This window comes from Maniola hyperantus, chromosome Z, assembly GCF_902806685.2.
Source record: "Maniola hyperantus chromosome Z, iAphHyp1.2, whole genome shotgun sequence".
Classification (NCBI taxonomy): Eukaryota; Metazoa; Arthropoda; class Insecta; order Lepidoptera; family Nymphalidae; genus Maniola; species Maniola hyperantus.
In genome coordinates this window covers 582,223-607,702 of record NC_048564.1, presented here as the reverse complement: position 1 = coordinate 607,702, position 25,480 = coordinate 582,223, and the positions used below count along the sequence as shown (strand labels likewise).

The 25,480-nt window shown below is 42.0% G+C and overlaps 1 protein-coding gene across 1 annotated transcript in view; it reads right to left on the bottom strand.

Moving 5' to 3' along the window:
- The window catches only part of LOC117995636 (protein AF-10-like), a 57,123-nt gene extending 34,540 nt beyond the window's left edge, over positions 1–22,583 (bottom strand). Inside the window, exons 1-14 of the mRNA XM_069508989.1 lie at positions 22,407–22,583; positions 20,538–20,685; positions 19,946–20,025; positions 18,850–19,014; positions 18,327–18,402; positions 17,936–18,057; positions 9,733–9,876; positions 7,540–7,633; positions 6,894–6,953; positions 4,285–4,410; positions 3,511–3,652; positions 2,400–2,577; positions 1,910–2,008; positions 1,230–1,348 (exon numbers count right to left, since the gene is read on the bottom strand). Of these exons, the coding sequence (XP_069365090.1) occupies positions 1,230–1,348; positions 1,910–2,008; positions 2,400–2,577; positions 3,511–3,652; positions 4,285–4,410; positions 6,894–6,953; positions 7,540–7,633; positions 9,733–9,876; positions 17,936–18,057; positions 18,327–18,402; positions 18,850–19,014; positions 19,946–20,025; positions 20,538–20,658 (1,526 nt within the window). The 5' untranslated portion in view covers positions 20,659–20,685; positions 22,407–22,583. The remainder of the gene's footprint in view (positions 1–1,229; positions 1,349–1,909; positions 2,009–2,399; positions 2,578–3,510; positions 3,653–4,284; positions 4,411–6,893; positions 6,954–7,539; positions 7,634–9,732; positions 9,877–17,935; positions 18,058–18,326; positions 18,403–18,849; positions 19,015–19,945; positions 20,026–20,537; positions 20,686–22,406) is intronic.
- Positions 22,584–25,480: the final 2,897 nt, after the last annotated feature.

Sequence of the window (25,480 nt, the reverse complement as noted above, 5' to 3'; positions counted from 1 at the left end):
AGAGGAGAACCGTGTGGTGAGCCGGCTATGAGTATGAAGCAAATTCATACTCTGAATATATAAAAAAACTTGTAATTGACTGACTGACTGATCTATTAATGCACAACCTAAACAAGATCAGAAACTTCAAATTTTAAAGGTTTATTTTATGGCGTAGGTCGAGGGCGGTTAGTCACTCACTAAGAAAGGATTTTTTGATATTCCTCTCTAAGGCGCCATCTTCACGGACGAGAGAATCGCGGTAATAGGGTGCGTTTCCACTGCAGCGGAGTGGAGCAGAGCGGACCGTGAATTGGCCAATTACAGTGCTCGAAATCCCCACTCTGCATCAGTAACACTGTGTGATTGATCAATTCACGGTCCGCTCCGCTTCAGTTCACCCAGCTCTGCGTCAGTGGAAACGCAACCTTAGAGTCGCCGTGTGACAAAATTCGATACAAACTATCCATAGAGTTGTGTATCGTGTATCGAATTTTGTAACACGGCTCGAGACTATCAAAGTCAAATTATTTATTCAGATTGGATAATATTGTGTACACTTTCTGATGGTCGATTGCTGAATTTGCAATACAATGATGTAGTGCTAAACTTAAGCTACGAGGGTTCCAAACGCGCCCGGGTCCGAGAAGAGCCCACGACAAACTCAGCCGGGTATTCTTTTTTATTATCAACACTTTAGAACTATCAACGCTGTTTGCTAACGCATTCCCAAGCTTTCTTGTCATTTAAATAATCCTTTATATTGTAGTAGGATTTTTCAATAAGTTTCCTTTTTATGAAAACTTTGAACTTGTTTAGACACCTCCAATATGTCTTCTGGGAGCTTACTAGTATTATAAAAACGTATACAATTACCAATAAATGAATTACTAACTTTAACCGGTGCGATTCTCTCGTCCGTGGAGATGGCGCCCAAGGGTGTAAAGAGCTTCCTAGACGGTCAGCAGCTAGTTGACGTCAAGCACGTACATTTTTGCTTGAGTCAAGCATTTTGACCGTTTACAATGTTTGATTGATGCTTGAATCAAGCATTTACGTGCTTGAAGCGTGATTGATGCGATTTTATATTTTTGCTTGACGCGACGTTCGGACAGTGTTCGATGTAAAAAAAGTGCCGTTTGCTTGATCAAGCCGCTTGACAGGCGCATCAGCAGCTTGATCAGGCGAAACAAATCTACGAGCTTGACTGTCTCGGAACCTCTTGAGGGGGTAAGGTGAGATAGACTAACCTCGGACTCGGCTGCGACGCGGGGCTGTGGGCGGGCGGCGGCGGCGGCGGCGGCGGCGCCGGGCTGACGCTGGAGAAGTGTGCTGTGACGCCCGGCCCTTCCGTGCCGTCCGTCTTAGCCTGCGGACACATACACACGGTGTTAGACAATCTCCGTAACATCAGGCAAGCTGAGGTTTCGGCTTTGTATAGCGTTGTCTCTGTCACTCATACCTATATGACGTTTTGCAGGGCTCAACGACAGAGATAACGCTCTACGAAACCGCCATCTCTTTCTAAAGGTCTATGTGCAATATTTTCTACCGCGTGCTTGACATCAAGTCACTTGACTGCCTCGGAGGCTATATATTTATAATTCTTATAGTGGTTGAAAGGGAAAGGTGACTGATTAACTGACTGACTGACTGATCGATCAACGCACAGCTCAAACTGGTGGACGTATCGGGCTGAAATTTGGCATGCAGATAGCTATTATGACGTAAGCATCCGCTAAGAAAGGATTTTTGAAAATTCAATCCCTAAGGGGGTAAAATAGGGGTTTGAAATTTGTGTAGTCCACGCGGGCGAAGTCGCGAGCATAAGCTATCAATACATATCAAAAATTGCGAACCGACAAGATTCGAACCCGCGTCTCCTGTGATCGCGCCCGACGTGTGGCTCGGAAGCTGTTTAGAACCTCACCTTTTTGATGATCTTCTCTTCCACGTTGGTGTCAAGTATGCCGTGGCTGGACGACTGGTCCCACGACGTGTTGCTGTTCTGTGCGGTGGTCTCTGCCGACTGCGACACGGAAAGACAAGCTTAACATAAGTGATGAACATCGATCTTAAGAAGGAGACAGCCTGTCTCGGTCGTTGAAACCGACAAAGCGTCATATGGGTATGAGTGACAGAGACAACGCTCTACAAAGACGAAATGTCATTCTAAAAGCCGATGTTCATCACTTTCAGGCGCCTACTGTAGGCTGTTGCCCGTGAGCGAGGGGAATACAGTACGACAAGGCTCCTTTGGCGCGTGCCGAAAATCGGAACGAACGTCGCCATCTTTTGAATTGATTTTGTTTTCATGCAAAACCTTGTGTATATGTACTCTTGAGGTTGAATTCTCTTTGATAATTGAAGATCCAAGTCAGAACAGAGGTTAAAGCTAGGTAAGGGTAGTCGCAACTCACCGTGGCGGGCGGAGTGGTGGCCACGTACTCCGCCGCCTGCATGGCCATGTTGCTGGCCGCGACCGCCTTCCTCTTCTTGGTCTGCTTGCTGTCCATCGCCTCCGCATTCGTTATCACCGACTCCTGGTACAGCGACTTCGCCGTCACCGTCTGTACTACCGACGTACTCGTCGAAGTACTGTAATTTTTTTTTCAAGATCATTAGCCACGTTAAACACGACTAAAATTCTTCTTTACCCTCCAACTAAGCGTAAAGCTTGTGCTAGGAGTGGGTACGATAATGGTGCAACGGTGGGCAGATAGAACCACGAATATTACGGCTTTGCTTTTTATATTATTAAAGACTAGATGATGACTTTGTTTGGCATCATCATCGTCCGCGTGAATTAAGATTTTTGAAAATCTAGTGGGAACTCTTTGATTTTCCGGGATGAAAATAGCCTATGTCCTTTCCTAGGATGTAAGCTATCTCTGTACCTAATTTCATCAAAATCGAACTATTTTATTGGAAAACAAACAGCTATAAATTTTACATCTTTTTAACCTTAGTACTAGATAATAATCCATATAAATATTATAAATGCGAAATTGTGTTTGTTTGTTGATTTGTTGGTTTGTCCTTCAAGCAACAGAACAACGGATCGACTTGATTTTTTGCATGGGTATGGAATAAGAACCTGGAAAGTGACATAGGATATTTATTTTATTTTATTTTTATTTTTCATGTACCAAAATTGTAGTTACAAAGTAATAATAAATTAAGTTACATTGGAAATGCTTATCTCTAAACAGAGATTTCTTCCAGCTTCCCATTCAAGGTTGTGAGTAAGGCGTATCAATATATATAATAATACTTCTATCCCGGAAAAGCAAACAGCTCCCACGGGATTTACAAAAACCTAAATCCACGGGAACGAAGTTGCGGGCATCACACAAACTCTAGAGAGTTTTTGGATGTAAAGCGGATAAATGTACATTTATTATTTTGGTCGAAATAAAGAGAAAAAAAAAATCAGCTAGTAGCTTAATATTAGACATATCGTCGATTCAGGGTCAAGCCGAGAGTTCCTCACTCTAGTTTATACTGCCACAAGGATCAAGGAGCACTCACGTTTGCAGCGAGGGTGCGGACGCCATGGAAGCCACGGCCGAAGCGACGGAGCTAATGACGCCGCCCGTCTCTTGCTTGGTGGCTTGGGTCGGTGACGAGGCCGGCAGCGGTATCTTCGAGGTCGGCGTCGAGCCGCCTGGTGCTGTGGAAATGAAATTAAATGTAGTGTTCCATACAGATTTTATCGTTTTAGCGAATTATAACGAACTAGCTTATGCTCGCGATTTCGTTTGCGTGAACTAAACAAACTTCAATACTCCTATTTTACCCTCTTGTTGAATTTTCTATCTGCATGCCAGATTTCAGCCCAATCCGTTCAGTAGTTTTAGGTTACGTTGATAGATCAGTCAGTCAGCTTTTCCTTTTATATTTATATAGATTAATAGAGAAAGGTGAAGGGAGGAACCAGGTCAAAAACATCTTGGGCACACTCCTACGGTACTGTTTTTTTCAGATACAAGTTAGCTCTTGACTGCAATCTCACCTGGTGGTAAGTGATGTAGCCGTCTAAGATGGCTAACCTGAAAGGGGGTTAGAGGTAAAGAAGATAGTTTTTATACAACCCATACCCCTTTGTTTTATAAACGACTTCGTACCGGAACGCTGAATCGCTTGGCGGCACCGCTTTGCCAGCCGAAGCCGCCCACCAGACCAAACCAGAGAAACTTTAGAAATTATAAAATTCCAAATTTCTCCTGCCAGGAATCGAATCCGAGATCTCCCACTACTAAGACCACAGCGCCATGGAGGTCATCATCACCCGCTGCGTATTACCTTTGGTTGTGGGTCCCGGGGCGGCGTTGTCGGCGCAGTGCTGCGGCGAGGGCGCGGGCGTGTTGGACTTGCTGCCGCCGTCGCCCGCTCCGGAACCGCGACGCGATGGCGATGGCTTCTTTTTATCTGTTGCCAGCGTTAGCAATGTTATACATCAAAATGTACAAGTCTCAATAGTGCGTCGGTAACTATCCCCCAGTGCTTAAAACGCATGCTGGTCCAGTGCGGATCGACCAAGGACAGGAAGGACATTTTGAGAACATTATGGAGAATTCTGAGGCATGCCGGTTTCCTCACAATCTTTTCCTTCACCGTCAAAGCGAGTAATATGTAATTGCTGAAAACGCACATAGCACCGAAAAGTTCGAAGTAAACCCTTTTATTTGTGAAGCGGACTTACAACAATCGGCATTATGTGTCAAACAAGCTTGGTCGTTGTATCCGGTTTTGTGGACTCAACCTTAAGCAGGGTATTCACTAGCCGTGTAGCATGTAACGTATCTGATACTGTATCAGCTTCAAGTGGGTACGGCTCGTCCACGGTCACCGCGCATCCAGCTACAGTACTCGACCAAAAGTTATGAACATCGATCTTTAGGAGATTGCAGATTTGTAGAGCACTGTCTCGGTCGTTGACAGAGACAATGCTCTACAAAGATGAAATGTCATTCTAAAGGCCGATGTTCATCACTTTCGTCCGCGTACTGTACGAGCAACGTGTTGCCGTCCACGCGCACACTGCGAGTCACCTTTGTGTTCGCAGTGATACCGCCACTCGGCGGGTCAATACGAACTTACTGCACTCCACGCGCGAGCGGCTCGCAGCGGGCTTGTGCCTACATAATCATATCACTTGATACAGTATCAGATACGTTACATGCTACACGGCTAGGTGAGTACCCTACTTTAAGTAACGCCCGTTCTACACTCCTGCCACCACGAAACAACGGTGTGTTTGGGATTAACAGATACGCAGCGGTCGTCTGATGCCGTTTTATTGTACACAACAAATGAACTGCGAACAGTTGCGAGTGTATAGGGGCATATTTATAACGCAGAGATCAAGCGCGATTCGCTTTTTTAATTCTGAAACAAGTAGCCCTTGACTGCGATTGGTAAAAGTCAGTCAAAGATGGAAGCAGACTAACATGGAAAGGGTATGGTAGTTTCATTAAACCCACTTCGCGAGCGAAATTCACTTCGACGACGATTCGATTTAGAGTTTACAATCAGCTAATGACAACACACTCACTACATAATCTAACTACATACTACGAAATACCTACGTTTACAAAAAATATATATTTTATATGCTAACTACGACAAGCTACATTATGTTCGCCAGCTTGTAAAATAATGATTTACATTACACTATAGTACGCGACAGGTCAAGATGTCAATCGGGGTGGGGACGCCCCGCCTCATACCCCGATAGCCATCTCGACCTGGCGCGTACTATACACGTGGCCGAACAGGGCATTGACAAAATTTTTTCATCTTCCGATTCGAAAAACGAAAATTACTATTAGGGGATAGCGAGAACAAAATTCAATCCTGTTCTTATGAGAATTTGAGCTTTCTCTCTTCTGATTGAAATACTGGACTGGATAATAATATTTTTTGTGACTTCACATTATATAGACGAACTTTTTTAGTTTAATCGATAATTCAAAATGGTTATCACACTTAAAACTAAGAAAAGATGTAGATTTTACGTATTTTGGAAGACCCTCTACTTGATAATCACTGAGAAATAATTTATTTTTGATGTAGTCAAATACCAAATTCCTCGCTACACTCGGGATCCTACTATAGAATTATTCGCTTCGCTCTGAATTCAAAATAATGTCCTCGAGGATGAAAACAGCACTTTGGGCCCTTGTGACATAAAATTGCGCCCGGATCCCGTAGTTTATCATGAATTGGTTCATACAAAATTTCACGCTGTAGATCTTTGGACGTCCCTGTCCGAGACGTGAACCGTGAATACATCTCATTACTTAGCAATGTATTACAACTACAACACACAACTACCTATAGGCCAACCGCTTCATTCATTCATTCATAGTATTAAGGTAGTTTAACTTTTGTAAATAAAACCATTAACCAACCGACCAACCACAAGTTAATTGGTAAATAATAAATAAATAAAATAAATTAGACTCGCGTACATACAGTTCATCATCTTAGGAGAAACTTGATAAAGAAAAAGCCCAAGTAGGTAATCTGCTCAGTTAAAAATAAACATAAATTGGAATAAATGAACAAAATATTAAAAAAAAAGCGGCAGGCCTATAGTATAGTATACTACGAACACACAAGCACAACACATATAGACCGCGACAGGTCGAGATTGCAATCGGTGTTCGAGGCGGAGGACGTCCCGCGCACCCGCACCGGGTTCACCGGGCACTCGATCTATCGCGTACTATAGTCGACGTATTTTAAACTGAGTCGTCGAGTTATCTGTCTGTTTCGCTCGCACTTACCTACGACCTGTAAGTGCGAGCAAAACAGACAGATAACTCGACGACTCAGTTTAAAATGCGTCGACTATTAATATACGTATCTACATTGATACAACTATTATAAGGAGGGGGAGCACAAACTTTTGTCGGCCCCTTTTTGTTTGCGACTGCCAGCCGTCTCTGTCACGTCCTGACACGTCTCTGTTCGAAACGGTAGGTCTCTTATTATTATAAGTATAGATCGCCCACTACGAATAACAATATCTAAAGAAATGTAACTCTCATACAGTAATAGGCTTTTTTTGGGTTCCGTACCTCAAAAGGAAAAACGGAACCCTTATAGGATCACTTTGTTGTCTGTCTGTCTGTCGGTCTGTCAGAAACCTACAGGGTACTTCCCGTTGACCTAGAATCATGAAAGTTGGCAGGTAGGTGGGTCTTCAAGCTGACATTAGGGGAATAGTCTGAAAAATGTGAATTTATGGTTACAACACACAAAAAAAATTAAATTGTGGTCATAATGGCTAAGCATAATTTACTATTATTATGTGGCAATTCAAATATAAGTCGCACAAATTGCTAATGCGCGTGGCCGGCATCTTGGTGACGTCAGCACTAGACTGAAATTTCAAGCTGCTGGTATATTTTTATTTCGGCTCACGTGGAAATGACGTCATTTCGATGTTAATGAGACATGGTTCCAGCGCAATAGCAATTTGCGGGACTTATTATATCTGCCCTAAGATAATTTAATTTTAAACAACATACATAAAAAGGTGTCACGTACCCATAGGTTGAGTTGTATTATTTGGTGTCTTGCCCGAATTCGGAGTATTTTTGCCCGAAGCTGCCCCTCCGGTATGCGAGGCCTTTCTACTGGGCTGAAATACAACTTAAAATTACTATTTCAAAACAAAATAACAATAACATATACAAACAGTTTTGAAATACCATTACAATTATACCAATATCATTGCAATTTGTAAATATTTTTAATATTTATACATTCAAGTAAGTATTTTAAAGATACTTCGGCGGCAACAATTTCAACGGAAAGAAGATTATATCGAAGTTACTAAATACGCATGTTGTTGTCGGCGGCTCATTTCTTTTCCAATATGAAATCACAACATTTCACTTACGACTGACAGTTTACAACTAAGCCGGCGACACGACATTTCCTAACCTTAATATAATATTAATCAAACCAAATCCTAACGCTAGTAATTAGTTATATAAATCAGGACATAAATATCAATGGATCCCTACACCAGAATACTGCTACTGATTCTATGTTCAGGTCACGGTTCTGAATATTATATAAAGGTCTTTGCACATGAGGACTTTTTAACGCGCACAAGTTTCATAAACGCGCCACGTCAGCGCTGCGAAATGGATTTATGAACGTTTCCTTAGCACAAGTGTGCACATCTCGTCAGCGATGATAGATTTCGAGTACCGAAACACTATCGAAAGAACATCGAAAAAAAGGACCAAAACTACCTCCTTAGGCGCAAGGCACGTGCTTTTTGTATAACAACTCAAAGCTTTATTTATTTGGCAAAACGGCAGTGGCGCGAACCTTCCGTGTTTTGTTTTCAGATTATCAAAAAATATATAAAAGAGGACAAAGCTGGTTAAAGCATGAAAATTTAAGATGATTGAAGCATGTAATTTTGAAAGGAAATTTGCGAAATAAACGTAAGTAATAATCTATGACTTTCAGACGGGAAATACTTTTTTTTTTAGTATATTTACTCTGACTCGTGTTTCGATTCATGAAATATTGTCGAGAAGTACAATCTCTTAATAAGGGCAGAGAGTGCAACCCTAGTACGAGTTTTTCTAGTTGTAGAAAATAAAATTTCTACGTCTAGTTTCTCTGTACATTTACAGTCAACACCCCTAGCGAAAGATTTTCGAAGTAAAACAGTAGGCTATATGATTGCTTAGATCCTAATCTATTGTTTTTATATTTAGACTATTATATATTTACAGCTTATTTTGTGTGCATTTACATTAAAAAAATATTTAAACACGGATATAAACACATGTCTAAAATTTACACTGGCAGTAAGTGAACCGTGACCTAGTGGTCAAAGGAGCTCCGGGCGCGAAACCCAAGAAAGGCACAGGTTCAAATCCAGCCGCTTGGTTGATATGTATTTAAAAATTATTTAAAATACGGAGTATTGGTTTATTTGATTCGTAAGTCACGACGAAGAACTTTTTTTAACTCCACGAAACTATGAAAGATTTCGAGATGTGCAAACTGGTATTACAAATACGACGCGTGAACAAGTCGCCATGTGCTAAGGCTTACGCAATCAGGTTGAGATTTATAGATTTATACGAGACAGATTTATGTCAGCGATATAGCACTGTCTCGTTTTAACAATGCCTTAAGTCTAAGCAAAGTCAAAGTAAGCTCTATAGATCTCAGCTCAGTATCGAGTAAGTATACGCGCAGAGTGGGAGCGGCGCGGGCGGCGGGAGCGGGTGCGGAACGGGCGAAAAACGCTTCTCGTGAACACAGTACTTCATCATAGGCCTCTCAGCGTTAACGCACGTAGTACTATCATGTCAGAATTTTACAAAAGCAGTCATCATGACTTAAATAAAGATTACAGAAAAGAGAATTTTACCCATCACAATCAAGGTTAAGAATGAAAAATACAGTTGGAAACGCCACATAATTATTTTATTTCTTTCTATAATTCTTTAACCACTTCGCTGATTGGAATGATTTGGATTCTAGAGTTCCACAATGGCTGCCGTGCCAACTGGGCACTTTTAAATCCTCTGGCGAAAAAGGCAAACCGTACGCCACGAGCGGGAAACACCATTAAGCATCTTGTTCCGCGCACCCACTTCGCTGTCACTGTCAGTCAAAAGGCGCTGTGTTCAGGACAGCCGCATGCGGATTCCGCCGCCCGCGCCGCCCCCACTGTGTCCGTGTACTGAGGCCCGTGTGACGTACCCCTTTAGCTTTTGCCGTGTGAGTAGGAGTCACGCCGCCGGCGGCCGGGGACGCCTCGCCCTCCCGCTCGCTCGAGTCACTCGACTGGCTGTCGTGCGACACTGGCTTGTACGGCGGGATAGTCTTCACGTTACCGCCCTTTTTCTGCACAATGACGAATTGCTTTTGACGACTTTTCAGACGCAACGGTGCGCGCTGCCCTCGTTCGTAAGGATTCGGAACCGACACCCATATGGCTTTTTTATTTTATTTTATATTCTTACAAAATCCAGAGCACTATCAAAATAGTCAACCAAAAATTTAATTAATTAGTTCCAACATGTAAAAACCGGTTCCGGAACCGATCAGAGGGTTTCAGTGTAAGCAAGAGATCTATTCAACTGTCCGGTACAGAATGTTGCGTGTCCATCTTAGACTCACCATGTCACAGCTTCGATTAGAGAACACTCCACTTTCAACTCGAGCTAAGGGGGCAAGCCTTAAACAATCCGATTCCTTCCACCAAAATAGGCAAGCATAAAATTTTGAACCTACAAGATGACCAAAATCAAATTTCCCGCGGTGAAAATCCAACACACTAGTGCCGTACAATCCATACAAATAATGAGTGAATAAATTTTACTTTATTTGAAATCAATAGGTAAGGTTAAAAAAATCATTAAATAATATAGTATTTCCGTTTACGAATAAATCAACGCCAAAGTAGCTGTTTCCAAAATTCGCGGTTGTATTCCCCTATAACTAAAAAACAAAAATTCTAGCTCGTTTGTATTAAACTAGATTAAGCTCGCGACTTCGTCTGCGGGGATTACAAATATTTTAAACAAACCCTTTTTACCCCCTTCAAAAATCCTTTTTTAGCGGATGCCTCATATTTGCATGCCAAATTTCAGCCTGATCTGTCCAGTAGTTTGAGCTGTGCTTTCATAGATCAGTCAGTCTTTTATATATTATATTATATAGATTAGAACGAAAATTATTGGAACATCGAGCGAGTTAAAGAATATATCTAATGAACTCTATTCAACCAAGATAATCTGAAGACCGCTAGATACAAACCATATAGAACTCTCCCGCAAAAACAACTTGGCCGGTTTTTTAATTGCCTCTTGCATGCCGTTACTGTAGAAAAGTTAATGCGTCAAACTGAGGCCAAGCATTACGATATTTGACAACTAGTCAAATCAGTATCTTTTCATCAAACGTCAAAACGCGCACTTAGTATGCGATATTCTATGAAATACTAAAATGTGACGTCACATCATAATTACGTACTTTTTTAGTTTAATCGAAAATTTTAAATGGTTATTACACTTAAAAATGACAAAGGACGTGGATTTTACGTATTTTGGAAGAAAAATCACTGAGAAATAATTTATTTTTGATGTAGTCAAATACCCATTTCTAGAATTGGACACAGGAAAAATTATCCAAGTAACCACTCACAGTAGAAAGACACGTTCGTGAATTATTAACCCCTGAACATTTGATTTTGATCTGTCTTCAAAGCGACATAACCTACTAAAGTTAACTTCATACTGATATCGTAATTAATTACACCCATAATATAAAAGTGAACTGCGTCGATACATGGTATGGGGACACAGGATGCCTTGTTCGAAGGGTCGATTCACATTTTATCCAGATAAGAGGTTACAACCGACCTATTGTTCTACATTCTAGTCTCAATAAAGACCCAACCATGTATAGTTTAACATTAGAAACGTTTCAACTGATAACTAAGAAAAATTATATGATAAATGTAACTAGTTGACACAAAACTGGACTAAAACATCTAAATTTATATATACCTCAATAAAAACGACGTTTTAAGGTCTATCCCCACAGGAATATGCAGCAACAGGCTTGTGACAGGGTCATTTATTACTAGTACGCGACAGGTCTAGATGGCAATTGGGATGGGGGCGCCCCGCTCACCCACACAGCCCCCGTGATAACCCGGTGCGGGATAGCGCGAGTGCAGAGTGCGAGCGCATACCCCAATTGCCATCGCAACCTGTCGCGAACTATACCTCTGCTCAAACCCGCTTGTAAACTTGGAGACATAGGGCTTAAATGAAAAGAAGTTAGTCATAGTGTAGCGAACTATGTATACAGTGCGACAAGGCTCTTTTGGCACTTGAATGACATTGACAGGGGGGCGCTGTTAGAGAACAAAGGCTTACGACTATTCAAACAAGAACAAAGGGGACACACAGCAACGTCAGTTCCGATTTTCGCCACGCGCCAATAGTGCCGTGTCGCACTGTATATCTTGACTGAACGAGCTTAAAAGAGTTTTTTTTTTTATTTCGTGCTAGGCTTGCGCTTGGTAACAATCATGCTTAAAAAGCAAGGAAAATGATGAGGTCTAGGTTGGAGCTCTCTCGCCTTGAAGATGCCTATTCACTCTTGCTTTGAAGGTATTTCCGTTATACGTGGCATGACACACTGACGCAGACCTAAGCTGCACGGTTTCTACGGTCAATGTGAATCGACTCTTCAGTAAATGATATACAGTACCCGGCAGGAAATATTGCACATCGAACTTTAGAAAGAGATTTCGGCTTCACTCATACCTATGTGACGTTTTGTCGGTCTACACGACAGAGATAACAATCCACGAAACCGTTATCTCTTTCTTGAGTTCGATGTGGAATATTTCTCGGCGGGTACTTTACACCCAATGTTAGTTACAACTGCTAGCCTTTAGTCTTTCGTGTATAATCGACTTCCAGTTTACTTATTATGATCATATTCTGTTCCGATGATGGTGACGTGACAGAAATAAAAATTGCAAATATATGGATAGGTGTATCGATAAGGGAGCCTGCAGACTACATACTTTTGATCGGCTGATAGTTTTGAAGATCTATTTAAGGTGTACCTACACTTTCCCAGACGCACAAACCGCAAAATGCAAAACATGCCTCTAACACCCACGCTCACAGTCTGTGTGACTTGTACAACATGTACGCGAAGCACTCGTAAAACACAAGTGGACACATCCACATTATGATCTTATGTTGCGCGTTGTTTGCACGGTTCCTGCGCGTACGCAAGTGCAGATCCGCCTTTACAGAACAGTGCAGTATCAGGGATATGTGTCTGGGATATTTACAACTGAGAATTGAGTGTGCCGCGACGGTTCGTGCACTGTTAGGTTAATAGGTCCAAAAGGGCTAGAACCCAGAGCCGCAAAGCCAGTTTAAAAAATGTTAGGATATAAGATTTTACATCTCACCAACACTGATAGAATTCGAGCATCAAAACACTTCAGCGTTAAAGTAAAATGGACTTTAAATTCCTCGTTTTAAAGCTCAAGTGCGTCCATACATCTACAGCTAACGCTCCAAGCGGAAACCTTACGAAATTAAAATCGGTGGTACTGAATTTTATCCTTTAAATCGAGGAGCCTTAAGTCTATTTTACTCTGACGTTATTGTGTTTCGACGTTCGAATTCTATCAACGTTGATGAGATGTAAAATCTTATACTAAGCACACTTGATGCTTGAAAAAAATCCTTTAATACGTATCAAACTATGCTATTAACAGATCACGTCACTGGTAAAGCACAATTCTGTATACATTCTATTTCTCCTTTGTTGACTTAAAATATAAAAACATATCGCTTCCCAAACAAATTCATAAGCAAAACTAAACTGAAAAGTTCTTATTTTTAACGTCGGACAAAGAGCGTCGCTTGTGTTGTTCGTAGTTTCAGGGATTCGTTTACGTCTTGAGTCAGCTAAGAAAAAATAGACTAGATAGCTGATGCATAATCTAATAGACATTTGCGCAGACCCTTTAGGTCGATATGCCGATGCAACGATTTATAATAGAAAATATATGTGAAGAGTTGACGAACAAAACGGTTTAGTTACGCTTCTAATCTAAAAAAAAAAATCTTATTTAATCCAGGGGTTTAAACGACGGCTAACTATCGGCTATCTGTTGCACAATATGAAGTGATATTATGTGAACGCGCTAACTAACCGATTATTCAGTTGGATTGGTACAGTACTACCACATTTATAAGTCGCATCGGAAACATTCGTTTGCGCCGAAAATCGCAACCTAACGCCGAATAAAATGGAACGTACACTAGTGAAATACGACCTTATTGCTTGACGTTAAGATTTTAAACACCACAACAACAGAGACTAGTGCTATCGCGCTCACATTTTGCGCTTACAAAACATAGCGCGTAGTCAACAACGGACGGCCGTGCGCTATGATTGGCTGAAATATTTTCGCGCCATTCAAAAGAAATATTTCTGCGTAGGTACATCGACGTATGGGCAGGGAACATAGTTTGTAAAACCGATAGACGTTGGGGTCCCAAGGTGCTGTAATGGCGACCTCGCACCGGAAGACGTAGTATTGGAAGACCCCCCACTAGGACGTGGACGGACGACATCGCAAGACAGTGGTGTGTGGAAGTCCCTACAAGAGACCTATCCAGCAGTGGACGTCTATCGGTTGATGATAATGATGATGATGATGATGATGACATCAGCGTAACTTATAAAAGTGGCAATACTCTACTTAGATTGGTGTCAACGCGACCATTGGGCCATTGCCCAAGTAAATTAGAGCAGCCAACGACAATCTGCACGATTACCAGCCAGAACCGATTGGGCTACCTGCCGATCGTGTAGTCTGCGAGGACTCTTATAATGATAAATAGAGAATGGCAATGATATAGAAATGAATGAAAACCACCATTACAGCCTAAAATACAATATTTACATAGTAATTATTTGGTGAACTACCCTCATGCTCTGAGACATAGATTAAAGTATAATAATCTTCAATTTAAGCATTTCAAATAAATTTGACATATAATAATCGTTATACCTATCATTTGTAGAGATAAATCTAAATTATTATTATTCACACAAATAGCTGTAGTACCAACAGTTTGTTCTAACTTATCTGTGTACTGTTCGCGACAGGTCGAGATGGCAATTGGAGTATGACGTGAGTTCTGGACAGGGGGGCACCCGGCACGTCCACACAACGCACGCGCTTGCGATCGATGCACACTCGTGCAGCACTCTGCGTTTATCGATTTCGTTGTTGCTTGTAGTTTTGGGTATTAAAAATGACTTATTTAAATAAGGTGGTAATAATATGAATGAAAAGGTGGTAATAATTTAACTCTCATTTTGCTGCGTACCTACCAAAATAAATAAATAAATAAACAAATAAAAGTTTATTCAGCTCACAAAACAAGAAAAAACGAAAATAAAAAGAAAACCAAATGTTACAAATTAAAAAAAATTAAATCTAGGTAAACTTAGAACTACGAGCTAAAAAATATCAACACTACCCGGTATGTGATATTGTTACCTGACTAGAAAATTGTCGACCTGTCGCGAACAATAGAGACAACTGTGTCTAAAGCGGACTACGATTGACACGAGTGCGGACCCCGATGTTCGTTGGAACATGTTGTTACTATGAAACGCCACATCTAGTGCAACATTTATATCCCTGTACTCACCAGTTTTATCTGCCCTCTAGAATTTGTCTTGAAAGTGCTTGGAGACCAAAATCCTTGAGCAGTGTGTTGCCAGCGATGACATATGGATCCGAGCCATAGTCGCTATGAGCCTCTAAGGAAACTCAAGTCACTTCGATAGAGAGAGCTATACTTGGAGTTTCTTTACGTGTTCAAATCAGAAATGAGGAGACCCTAGGAGAACTAGAGTAGCCGAAATAAATAAGTTGCAAAGCTGAACTGGTAATGAGCAGAGCACATAGTTCGAAAAACCGATAGACATTGGAGTCCCAAGGCGACCTTGCACCGGAAAGTGCAGCCTTTGAAAACTCCCTACTAGGTGGACAGACAACATCAAATTTGCCGCATATGAGCCGCTGGATGGCGGCGGCGCAAGATCGTGACGTGTGGAAGTCCCTACAAGGGAGCTATGTCCAGCAGTGGACTTGTATCAGTTGATGATGACTCACCAGCTTGCTGTAGTGGTGCTGGCAGTAGCCGCAGTACTTCACGTTGTCCAGGTAGTTGCCCGCCTCCTCGCACAGCAGGCCGAGGCTCTGCGCGCACGTCACGTGGAACTGCTGCTTACACCCAGACTCACCAGCTTGCTGTAGTGGTGCTGGCAGTAGCCGCAGTACTTCACGTTGTCCAGGTAGTTGCCCGCCTCCTCGCACAGCAGGCCGAGGCTCTGCGCGCACGTCACGTGGAACTGCTGCTTACACCCAGACTCACCAGCTTGCTGTAGTGGTGCTGGCAGTAGCCGCAGTACTTCACGTTGTCCAGGTAGTTGCCCGCCTCCTCGCACAGCAGGCCGAGGCTCTGCGCGCACGTCACGTGGAACTGCTGCTTACACCCAGACTCACCAGCTTGCTGTAGTGGTGCTGGCAGTAGCCGCATACTTCACGTTGTCCAGGTAGTTGCCCGCCTCCTCGCACAGCAGGCCGAGGCTCTGCGCGCACGTCACGTGGAACTGCTGCTTACACCCAGACTCACCAGCTTGCTGTAGTGGTGCTGGCAGTAGCCGCAGTACTTCACGTTGTCCAGGTAGTTGCCCGCCTCCTCGCACAGCAGGCCGAGGCTCTGCGCGCACGTCACGTGGAACTGCTGCTTACACCCAGACTCACCAGCTTGCTGTAGTGGTGCTGGCAGTAGCCGCAGTACTTCACGTTGTCCAGGTAGTTGCCCGCCTCCTCGCACAGCAGGCCGAGGCTCTGCGCGCACGTCACGTGGAACTGCTGCTTACACCCAGACTCACCAGCTTGCTGTAGTGGTGCTGGCAGTAGCCGCAGTACTTCACGTTGTCCAGGTAGTTGCCCGCCTCCTCGCACAGCAGGCCGAGGCTCTGCGCGCACGTCACGTGGAACTGCTGCTTACACCCAGACTCACCAGCTTGCTGTAGTGGTGCTGGCAGTAGCCGCAGTACTTCACGTTGTCCAGGTAGTTGCCCGCCTCCTCGCACAGCAGGCCGAGGCTCTGCGCGCACGTCACGTGGAACTGCTGCTTACACCCAGACTCACCAGCTTGCTGTAGTGGTGCTGGCAGTAGCCGCAGTACTTCACGTTGTCCAGGTAGTTGCCCGCCTCCTCGCACAGCAGGCCGAGGCTCTGCGCGCACGTCACGTGGAACTGCTGCTTACACCCAGACTCACCAGCTTGCTGTAGTGGTGCTGGCAGTAGCCGCAGTACTTCACGTTGTCCAGGTAGTTGCCCGCCTCCTCGCACAGCAGGCCGAGGCTCTGCGCGCACGTCACGTGGAACTGCTGCTTACACCCAGACTCACCAGCTTGCTGTAGTGGTGCTGGCAGTAGCCGCAGTACTTCACGTTGTCCAGGTAGTTGCCCGCCTCCTCGCACAGCAGGCCGAGGCTCTGCGCGCACGTCACGTGGAACTGCTGCTTACACCCAGACTCACCAGCTTGCTGTAGTGGTGCTGGCAGTAGCCGCAGTACTTCACGTTGTCCAGGTAGTTGCCCGCCTCCTCGCACAGCAGGCCGAGGCTCTGCGCGCACGTCACGTGGAACTGCTGCTTACACCCAGACTCACCAGCTTGCTGTAGTGGTGCTGGCAGTAGCCGCAGTACTTCACGTTGTCCAGGTAGTTGCCCGCCTCCTCGCACAGCAGGCCGAGGCTCTGCGCGCACGTCACGTGGAACTGCTGCTTACACCCAGACTCACCAGCTTGCTGTAGTGGTGCTGGCAGTAGCCGCAGTACTTCACGTTGTCCAGGTAGTTGCCCGCCTCCTCGCACAGCAGGCCGAGGCTCTGCGCGCACGTCACGTGGAACTGCTGCTTACACCCAGACTCACCAGCTTGCTGTAGTGGTGCTGGCAGTAGCCGCAGTACTTCACGTTGTCCAGGTAGTTGCCCGCCTCCTCGCACAGCAGGCCGAGGCTCTGCGCGCACGTCACGTGGAACTGCTGCTTACACCCAGACTCACCAGCTTGCTGTAGTGGTGCTGGCAGTAGCCGCAGTACTTCACGTTGTCCAGGTAGTTGCCCGCCTCCTCGCACAGCAGGCCGAGGCTCTGCGCGCACGTCACGTGGAACTGCTGCTTACACCCAGACTCACCAGCTTGCTGTAGTGGTGCTGGCAGTAGCCGCAGTACTTCACGTTGTCCAGGTAGTTGCCCGCCTCCTCGCACAGCAGGCCGAGGCTCTGCGCGCACGTCACGTGGAACTGCTGCTTACACCCAGACTCACCAGCTTGCTGTAGTGGTGCTGGCAGTAGCCGCAGTACTTCACGTTGTCCAGGTAGTTGCCCGCCTCCTCGCACAGCAGGCCGAGGCTCTGCGCGCACGTCACGTGGAACTGCTGCTTACACCCTGCACAATTACACGGAAGCCGTCATTGCTGCAGGTTGCAACCCCTTTCTATTAATCTATGCTTATAATAAAACTGCCTTTTTATTTTACCTCTTTTTTGAAAATTTGATCTTAAGGTGATAATAAACTAGCAAAAATCTACAAAAATTACGTGAATATAATATGCCAATATGTGACACATTTTGATTTCATAATCAGAACTTTAAGATAATATAAGAGTAGATATAGTATTTTATTACATTTTTAATACTAAATAATAACAAACTCACCAGATTTGTTGCACTGCATGCATGCACCGGCGTTGGCGCGATGTGTTTTCCCCATGTCTTGGCAAATATAGCATATCTGCAAATAAAGTTTATAATATTATGTTAAGTCTTTCTGTTCGGTTTATTATCGGCCTAAACAGTAATGTACTATTTCACACCACTCGCTCGACAATGCCTTTTTACAAGACCTGTTATCTAACGGTAAAGTGCGTCATTACATTTATAAGGCTTAGCGGGGTTGTAATGTTGTACTGAAATCTATTACCCCTATGGATTGTAATGTGATTTTAATTTAGAAACATCCCACGTCAGGAGAAAATTCTGTTTATTCCAAAGATGTAGCATATCTTGTATAGGTTATAGTCTGAGGTTTTACTTCATTCAAATACTCCTGTCTCACTTCGACGATTGATGGCGACCCTTTCACTCGATTTGAATTTGTCACCCGTGTCCGTGCGCTTGAGCACGTCCGACGTCTGACGGGCCCAGCTCACAACTCTGTCGGGTACGACGAGCTCAGTACCTTATTGTATCGCTCCGGGGGTATGAGCCGCAGCACGATGGGCTCCATGGAGGTGACGTTGCCGAACCTCACTTCGGGGATGTAGAGCGCGCACACCACGTGCGCCCAGCCGCCCGTGTCCGTGCGCTTGAGCGCGCCCGACTTGGACGGACACAGCTCACACCTCTGCAAGTTATCACACCCTGAACTGCAGATATCCACACGATTTTTGAAGTGAAAACTTCTTTAAACTTCTTTAGAGATTTTGGGATGGGTAAAACCTTCAAGATAACATCAACAACATCAAATAAAATTATACTCTAAAACAAACGCAATAGAGTTTTCACTGTCCTAGATCTAGTAGAAGTTACTAGATCTAGGGTACTTTACAATCGATACTGAATCCAAAAAAGTCAAATGTGTACTTTGTTGTAATTCATTAACACATAGTCCGATTTCACTCATTTTTTTTTTGTTAGAAAGGTGGTACTTTAAGGATTGTCCCGTAAATGTTTCAAGGTCATCGGTTTTGGAGTTCAGAAATCACAATCCTCAGTATTAGTAAAACTGTGCTATTACGTCCAAATAACTTGAAACCCGGAATTTGCAAGAATCTTTGGACTCAGCTAGCTGGCGTGGGCAAGCTATCGTATAATTTTAATGGATAGGCCTATTGTCAGAGTCCGACCACTTCAAAGGAGTCAGATACTGCCAAACGATCATTATACACAGTATGGACATTTGAAAAACTTGAAGCCTAGAATAGGAACCTTCGAGTACATGGCTCATCTAAAGCTGACCTAAGATGAAGGCAGAAGTTGTCAATTCGCCCTGTTTTTTTCATGTAGACCTATGTAATCACACCAATTTTTCCAAAATTTCTAAACCGATTTGCAAATTTTTTTTTCACCAAACAGAGGTGGTTTCCAAGATGGTCCAATAATATTTTTTGGTCCTTAATCCTGATACAGTAGGTTTATTGCCTGTCTAAGTTATGGAGATTTAGGAACATGTTGATATTAAAGGCAACCAAGCAACGGAAAGTAAATAAATCCATGCGGACAAAGTCGCAGGGCAGCTAGTTATAAATAAAGATATTATGAGAGTGTAACCTTACCACTTTGCCCTTGGTCTCTGGGCTCTCACATTTCCTGCAGTACCAGGGTCCAGTTGGTACAGCAATAATTCCGTAGCAGGCTGAAAAATATATGTTTTTATTGTAAGAAATATCTACCTTTTTATTTAATATTCACCCTATTATGTCGATTTTTAATTTTGAAAGCAGTGAATCCATACAAAACCAAGGACCTGTACACTACTTTTCCGAAATTGTCTGATTCGAAATTTCACATGGTAGTCTTGCATTCGTTGTAATTGGTCTTCAGTAAGAGCTGTGGTTAGGCCAGTGGTTAGGCCCTTTTATTCAGATGGTGGGGGTTCGATTCCGGGCACGCAACTCTAACTTTTCGAAGTTACGTGCGTTTTAAGCAATTAAATATCACTTGCTTAAACGGTGAGGGAAAACATCGTGAGAAAATCTGCATGCCTGAGACTTCTCCATAATGTTCTCAAACATGTGTGAAGTCTGCCAATCTGCATTCAAACAGTGTAGCAGACTATGGCCTGAAACGTTCTTATTCTGAGAGGAGACCCGCGCTCTGTAGTGAGCCGGCCATGGGTTGATCATGATGTTGAGGAGAGATAGTCACCTTGATGCACTGCCACTGTACACCCGTTCCCGTCACAGTAGACCAGCGGGTTGTCGGGCCATCCCCGCTCGTCCGAGCACACGCAGCATCCGCCAACCATCTCCTTCATAGTCTCCTTCATATTGAAGGAAGCATTATTGCACTATTCCTGTGAACAATCAACAAACCTTTAGTGTCACAGCTATAACTCATTTGTAGACCCCTTAAGTTGTTGTATTATTAGATGTCAAAATTTATTAGCACTTTTGAATTTTCAAAAATCCTTTCTTAGCGGATGCCTACGTCATAATAGCTATCAGTATGCCAAATTTCAGCCCGAACCATCCAGTAGTTTGAGCTGTGCGTTGATAGATCAGTCAGTCAGTCAGTCACCTTTTCCTTTTATATATTTAGATTTTAAAAAATCTTCATTTTATTATGATAAAGCCTTAATCATCTACATAATAAGGAAAAGGTGACTGACTGAGTGATCTATCAACGCACAGCTCAAACTACTGAATCTAGAAACCTGCAATTTGGTTTTCTATTGTAGCCGAAACTAAGACAGGAGTTTTAGAACAGGGCCACATCACACATGCAGGCATTGTATTATATCTCATGCCTAATATAGTGACCAAATTAACAAAATTAGTTTTTGACAAATGGCAAAAACATTTTTCAATCAGAACTACAGTATTCTTGGATATAAATGTCACAAGATGTTACTTGTATATATAGAGTTGACATCTGTAAAATATGTTAACTAGGACAAAGAACTCGAAAACCCTGAATGTTCGAGCACAAAGGCATATATTTTATCTCACAAATACAAGAAGTATAAATTGTTATAATTATTACTAAAAATTAAACAAAGAACTATACTTTTTCTTTCTTTGTTCCAGAATAAAAAAGTCAGACATTTTATTTATCAGTATTTTCTTTATCACTCAAAATGGATTCTTTCAAAGCCCCGCCCTGACACTTTACATACTAGGACAAGTCTACTGATATAAGACATTCAAAAAGTGTACTATGTATGTACTTACTTTGAATAAAATATTTGAACTGAATTGAAGTCGGCGGAAACCCCCACGGGTGGCAACCCTAGTTGTATAGAGTGCAAACCAAGTAGTCTAACCAGAACACAATGTGTATGACTTAAATTGTATACAAACAGATTTTAGCTAGGTATATGCCTTAAGACTCATTCTGAATTAGGTCACTGTAACACTAAGCATGTAGCTTATACCAACTTCACAGCTTCAATGTAGTTCGATGGGCTACATATATTATGCTAGAATAACTTCCAGACATTCAAATCTATAAATGGAACAATACAAATAATGATTCTTAGAATTAAATTGGAAGACAACAGCCCAACAAATTTTGTTTACTTTGTTTACAACCAAGAACTTGTAAACCTAATCAAATGCAGAGTAGACCACTAGATGATTCTGATACAAAAAATTAAATTTCTTATGTTTAGATAGACTGCCATTTTAATGTTGCCACTACTGCTAGACATGTAGTGTACGAAATGCATCATTGCACATAAATCAATAACTCTTTATGGAGCATACAAAGCTGCGTGGACATCGTCCTGTAACGTTTTAGTTACGTAACCTAATTTTCCCGATCAATAAGCTACGTATTGTTACTCAAATACCAAGTTTTTTAGCAAAAAAATCGGAAATTCTTTACTATATGAATCGGCGAAGGGATGGATGCACAGTGATGATGAAACTGATACTTGGTTTGGAATTCCATCGCAATATATATTTACCATGAGCAAAACACATCCGTTCATTGTAGAGGAATATCAATATCTTGCCAACCCACAACTTATTCATTCATCATTTTCTATTATTTGACAAGCAATGAACGCCTCACCTGCTCCTAGCTTTTACGGATAAAAACTGAGTCACCACACGCGACACTATTATATTTATTGAAATAACTAATTTAACTAATATCTTTATTCACAAATATCCTCACTAATCACGCATTAACTACTGTTTTTCGATGTTTCTAAAATCGTCACCGCGATGCGACAAGACAATACGTCCAACGTCCATGAACAAGACACAAGACAATACATACAAGAGACCACCACAGATACAGAGCTGGAGTCGCTGGAGCATACTTAGATTAGGTATAGACAATAGGGAGCATAATCCTAGTCTATGGACTGGAGTCCACCATAGCCAAAGAGTATATAGTTACTGGTAGTTACAGACCATGACATGCGACCCGCAAATGCCCCTTAAACTTAAGGGGAAAATCTATAAAACAGTCGTTAGACCTGTCACATTGTATGGTTCAGAATGTTGGGCGGTAAAAGGGACGGATGAAAGGAGAGTACATGCGACTGAAATGCGAATGTTGAGATGGATGTGTGGTGTGACAAGGATGGATAAGATAAGGAATGAATATATAAGGGGTAGTTTGAAAGTGGCGCCAGTGGTAGAAAAGATGAGGGGTAATAGGCTGGCATGGTATGGGCATATAATGCGGAGGGAAGAAAGCCATGTCACTAGAAGAATGTTAAGTATGCATGTGGAAGGAAAAAATATTTATGATTAGGAGGTGGATCGCCCAATAAATTCAATCTTGATAAATACATAAAATATAATTTATTATTTTAACAGAAAGACATTACTTTTTCCAACGATAACGACAACTCACAAGTGACAGACTTACAAATATAGAACGCTATTTTATTCTTTCTTCACTTTAGATGTAATGAGTTTACATACGAGTTCATATCACGTTCTAATACGCGCCCTTAAACCATTACATCGCAAACAACATAGTGTGCCCTTAACTTATTACAGTGTAATGTAAACACGCCCTTACATCGCGCCCTTAACCTATTACATTGTAATATAAACACGCCTTTACAATTTTCTATCAATCAATAAGATTAAATAAAACTCTCGAAAATATTTGATTATAAAAATAAACTAGTTCTACGGCAAACACACAATATTCCTATTAGGTATATTATGCCCTATGCCCCCTTAATCAAATATCTTCTTCAGACATAATTCTGATAAAAAATGTTTCATTTTAGGACCATGTAAACATTTTGTTAAAATATCTGCAATGGCATTACATATACAATTATTTACATCTGGTTGCTTACGTGATCTAAGGTTATAACGTGGTTCAACCCTTTCCACAACGTTTTTGGTCTCGTCTTGAATATCAACCATTTCTTCATTGTTTTCAGTTTCATTGTTATTATCAACTGTCTTAACAATGGTATCAACTTTATCGTCTTTATTATCATCCTCTTTAGGATTCTCTCTTGGCACAGACTCTTTTTGTCCCTCATCCAGATATATAGGAACAACTGTGTCCTTTGTTACTATATTATTGTTATCACCAGGAAAAGTATTCTCTAAAAATTTAACATCTCTATATACATGAACGGTACTCGTCTTTGGATCCATCAACCGATAACCCTTAGTGTTATTAGGATATCCAACAAAAATCGTAGGTACTGTTTTACTGTCCAATTTTTGTCTCTTTTGTTTCGGTTTCAATCCGTAAGCTAAACAACCGAACACCTTAAGATGACTTAGATCAACTTTCTTTCCTGTCCATAACTCCTCCGGAACACTATCTGTTACAGCCTTAGTAGGACTTCTATTTTTTAAATATACAACAGAATTTACAGCTTCCGCCCAATACTTCTTATTTAAATTAGCTTCGCATAATAATGCTCTTGCCTTTTCTATAATCGACCTATTTGCCCTCTCAGCAACACCATTTTGCTCAGGTGTGTACGGGACCGTCGTCTGGTGCTTAATACCTTCAGACTTTAAAAATTTATCAAATAATCGATTACAGTACTCAGACCCATTGTCAGTCCTCAAACATTTAATTGATTTGTTCATCTCTTTCTCTACTTCCACCTTATATTCGCAAAATTTCTCAAAAGTTTGACTTTTATTTTGCAGAAAATATACATGTGTTTTCCGAGAAAAGTCATCGATAAACAGTAACATGTATCTCGAACCACTGAACGACGGCTCTTCCATCGGACCGCAAATATCGCTATGCACTATTTCCAAGATATCCCGTGCTCTAGTACCTTTGTTCTTAAAAGGACTCTTACACGTCTTACCTTCAATGCATGGGATACATGGTTCTATCAAATCATTTTGTTTAAATTCAATTCCATTCACTAGGTTTTTTAACTCATCCATATATTTTTTACTCAAATGTGCTAACCTTCTATGCCAAAGATTCGATAAATTTTGACTTGACAATGTCACGTTCAATGACAAGTTTTGATTTTCTTTTAATTCGAAAATTCCACCAGCATCCTGACATTTGACAATTTGTTTATCCTCTTTCGTTATGATACAACCTTTTTTGTTAAAATTCACAACATAATCTTTTTCAGCTAGCTTGCTCACAGAGATTAAATTCATGGACAATTCGGGAACATGCAAAACATTATCCAATGCAAGTTCTGTATTTGCATTAATTTTTGCATTAGCGCTCCCTTTACCTTGGATTGATAATTCTTCCCCATTTGCCACTCTTATTTTCTTATCCGCCTGCTTTTGATAATTGGATAAATTATTTACATCGTGGGTCATATGGTGTGAACATCCACTGTCAATGTACCAACTCTTCGTCTTAAATGGCTTCTTGTCTACTGTAGTCATGCAAATCGACGCAAAATTATTTACAGTTCTAATTTGCTTCTTTTCATTGCATTCTGATGCTTTATGGCCTGGTTCATGACACTTAAAACATTTAAAAACTTTCGACTTATTTACCTTCGAACACCTATTCGATTTCGATTTTTGGGAAATCGTGCCCGATTTGTTCGCCATCAAAACATTCGACGATGTATTTCCACTTGACTCATCTCGTTGTCTATTCGCCTCTTGTATCAATTTAGTTTTAATTTGCTCAAGAGTCAGTTTTTGTCCACTGTTGTCTAC